The sequence below is a fragment of the Corylus avellana genome, chromosome ca11, assembly GCF_901000735.1.
Source record: "Corylus avellana chromosome ca11, CavTom2PMs-1.0".
In the NCBI taxonomy this organism is placed as follows: domain Eukaryota; kingdom Viridiplantae; phylum Streptophyta; class Magnoliopsida; order Fagales; family Betulaceae; genus Corylus; species Corylus avellana.
In genome coordinates, this window is record NC_081551.1 from 17183813 (window position 1) to 17187479 (window position 3667).

At 40.1% G+C, this 3667-nt stretch overlaps 1 protein-coding gene across 1 annotated transcript; it reads right to left on the reverse strand.

The window, feature by feature from the left end:
• Nucleotides 1–47: 47 nt before the first annotated feature.
• Nucleotides 48–3049, reverse strand: LOC132165547 (beta-glucuronosyltransferase GlcAT14B-like). Its single transcript, XM_059576164.1, has 4 exons — nucleotides 2317–3049; nucleotides 1705–1780; nucleotides 1456–1571; nucleotides 48–836 (listed from the first exon to the last, which is right to left on the reverse strand). Exons 1-4 carry the CDS (start codon nucleotides 2876–2878, stop codon nucleotides 319–321), a joined length of 1272 nt encoding a protein of 423 aa, XP_059432147.1. The 5' UTR covers nucleotides 2879–3049; the 3' UTR covers nucleotides 48–318.
• Nucleotides 3050–3667: the final 618 nt, after the last annotated feature.

A 3667-nucleotide genomic window follows, 5' to 3' on the forward strand; every position in this document is an offset into this window, starting at 1 on the left:
TTCAAGAAATAGAAGGGACATTGCATTAAAAAATTGACGAAGCATGATTCAATAACATTTAATTAATATGCGAACCAAGTTATATATTAAACTACACTGTGGGCTATTTACCTACAAAATTATAGTATTGGATAGAGAGGTAAAGCTGAATAATGTATTCAGGAAAGGTAGTTATTGCCCTTCCCCACTTAGTTCCTAAAGAATTGCTAACCGTTCTGTTAGCAGCCTCTATTATTAACTGAACTGAGCAATGATCCCCCATTGGTTACTTGGTATAAGATGGCATCTTTCAGCAGTGGCCTTGCAGGACTTTTGGTGTCAAGCGCATTGATTCTCATGAAAATCCTCAGCTGATAGCAAACCAGTGACAAGGCGTTTGAGCCTTTCAGCACCTGGACCTGGCCTGAGTTCACTGGTGTTTGCCATTTCCAGACGTGGGACAGTCAGGTTTGCATTTTCTTGATAATTAAACCATCCACCACGCACAAAACCATCGGCACTGCAGCCCAAAAGCTCAGAATCAATCTTCTCAAGAACAGCTTCATTTCTGCCAAATTTCCTTGCGAAGGGGGCATTGCTGTCTACCATTCTCTTAAAGTCATCTCCTGTGAGAAAATGCGGGTGTTGTTTCGGAGGGTTGTCCCACGATATGAAGTGAAGATCATGGTTTACTGTGGTGTTCCGGAACTCCGGGGCATTGCAGATGACTGTATGAAAGTACCCTTCGGGTGAAGAAAGAAAGTTGGCATAATACATAAGGACTATCCTTGGAAGGTTGTCCCATCCCCACAAACAGAATTCTATAAAAGGGCGAGAGAGCATCATCCAAGCAGAACCTGAGGAAATTAATGACCATAGTCCAAGATTATATATAAGGTGAAATTATGCTAGGATCAGTAATTTCAAAATCAAGCGTCAAGTATTCAAAAAACTCAAATAAAAGTGGAAGTTGAAGAGTAGAGGAAAAAACAGTTCTTCACAGGTTTCATCAGGGTTTATATAAACCCACTGCCAACTTTTTAATATCACTTTCAGATTATTATGAGGAAAGAAGATCGCATTTGGACCCTAATCTAGATGCATGGAAGTGATTGACAGGAATAACATTATTGGCTTAGGTGCCGTAAAAAAACTACAGCTAATAGTTTTTAACAGCACCGAAGCCAAATCCGTCAAGTAGATATGGTTCCTTTAAACCTGCATTGTAATAGTTCTGATTCATACATTAACGCAGAATCATTTTTTATGTCAGCCTAAAGCCAAAGTTAGGTTTTACTGATATTAATGCTCTGGAAATTCTTTTCCCTTTCCGTTGTCCTGTTATTCAGAGTTAATTGTAAAATTCTATTTTAAGATTCTAGCATGTGAAAGACCTAAAAGTATTATCTAGGTGTGGGGGGAAAAACGGCATAAAGATTTAGTCAAAATAGAGGCAACAGAAACTAAAATCCACACCTGTAAATAGCCTATATGCAGATGGCACGCTTCTTTGCTCTGGCACCCAAAATACATCTGATTTATGCAGGCTATAGAAACCCGGATCAATTATAACAGGCTTGGCTCTCTGATACCTGTGGATTTCAAAGAATTTACACCTTTTAAGCAGAGTTGCATACAATTTTGCAGAGAATTGGTGTGTTGCTTTTGAACTAATTCCGGCAAAACTGAAAATAACTAACAAAAGAAAAGGGATCAGCCAAATACTCCTTCCAGCCAATGTCACTTGTATGCTCAATAAAATTAAGTTCCCTTGGAATAGCTGACAATGCATGAAGCAGATCTGCAATACACAAAAGAAATAGAAATTGAATGCATCAGAAAACGACCATGAAGGAGATAACCACTTTCTTTATTTTGCCAAAAACATTATTAGTATTAACGAAACTTATTACTATAAGTAGATTACAACACCAAATTAGGCTGAATGCAGTCAAGTTATGAGCCAAAATAGTGAAAACTAAAGAGAGAATGGAAATAAAATTCTTTTAATTATTAAAAAGAGTTTTAACCAAATTATTAATCCACAACACTTGAAACAAAAAGAAAAAGAAAAACCTTTAGTCTATAGTAGACCCGCCGTCCCCACTCCCACAAAATTGCAGAAACACCCAATCAAGAAAAAACCATGGCCGACACAAAACCATATCCTGATATCCAGTTTTATGTTCTTGAAAACATGTTTTCGGATTTCTTGAGGAAATATTCAAACACCCATTTGACAGATTCAAGCGTCAATGCCAAAGCGGCTACTCTTTTAATACGAAAACAGAGCTTATTGGAAGTAGTAGAGAAAAGCCCAAAATTTCATTTCCTTACCATCTTGGGTGACCAGGGGATAATCCGAAGCACTCAAGTTAATAAACCAATCCCATTCGCCGCCATCCCTCAACAAAACGGCGGCGGCGTGAAGCGTATTGCTGACCATCGTCGGCCCTCTGTACGTAACCAAATTGGCTCTCACGAGCATCCGCACATTCCCCAGCGCCTTAAACAGGGGCTCGTTCCTCACATAGGCCGCCAGCTCCAGCCGCTCCTCCGGCGAGGCCTCCAGGTCGAGGTGCACCACGTACTGGTTCCGCGGGTGGTACAGCGCCTTGAGGGTCCTCTTCAGGCTCCGCCCGTCGCCCATTGAGCCGGAGATTAAGTACGCCAGCCTGGGGACCGAATCCTTCAAATTCGCCGCGGAGACCCCCATCTTGGATTCCACGAACTCCGGGAGCTGGTTCTTGACATGGGTTTCGTGGTAGAGCAGCAGGGAGGGGTTCGAGGAAGTGAAAACGGTGAGGAAGACGAGGAAGGTAGACAGCAGAAGACTGAACCCCAGTGCAAGAAACCAGTTCTTCTTCTTCTGCTGTGGCTTATTTGTATTCGTCTCCATGGCAACAAGAAGTAGTTAGGTTTAGAGAGAGAGAGATGGAGGATATGGAAATGTGAGCCGGAAGATCCGGCTCGGTTCGGTGGTCGAATTCAATGCTGGCTGCCGGAGATTAGAGGAATTTGTTAGTGCTATATAATTATTTGTGTTGGTGGGTGCGAGTGCAGGGGAGAGAGGAAGAGAGAGAGTGTGTGGGTGGGTGATGATCAAGAGCCTTTATAAGGACTAGTTGGAGTGCGTTATATACATACACGTGTCAATCAGTGTATGGTGACTATGGCAGGCTCACTAGCTGGAAAGAAAGGAATATTGGTGTCGTTATCTGGTGGGGCCTGGGATTGGCTGTTTCGTTTTCTTTTGTATTGCGAGGATGGTGACTGAGTGAGAGTATCTATTCATTCTCTAATTCTAACTGATGGTTAAGATTTAAAATTAGGATATTTTAATATATATATTTTTTTTATTTAAAATGAAGAAAATCCCTATTTAATTTCCCATTGGATTAGGCTGAATTCAAGCAGCTTCCCTCGGCAACACTGCACAATGATTTCGCGATCCTGCTCTTCTCTGAATCAACAAAGATTTATATAAAACAAATTATTCTTTATATAAAAAAAAAATAACAGAGAATATAAATATGGATAAAGTCCACTTAATCCTCTCAAATTACTACTCCAATAATAATTTATTTTTTAAATTATTAATTATGACAATTTACCGCTAAAACTATTAAAACAATGACAATGTACTTCCTAATGCTAGTAAAATGACGAAATCACCCTATATAATTTT

Bases quoted from the DNA above. Each gene is read 5' to 3' on its own strand.
- LOC132165547 (XM_059576164.1), bottom strand. From the start codon at position 2,878: ATGGAGACGAATACAAATAAGCCACAGCAGAAGAAGAAGAACTGGTTT. The intron at 1,781-2,316 runs GTAAGGAAATGA...TGTGTATTGCAG, and splicing joins TCCCCTGGTCACCCAAGATG to ATCTGCTTCATGCATTGTCA. The intron at 837-1,455 runs GTGTGGATTTTA...TAATTTCCTCAG, and splicing joins TGCATATAGGCTATTTACAG to GTTCTGCTTGGATGATGCTC.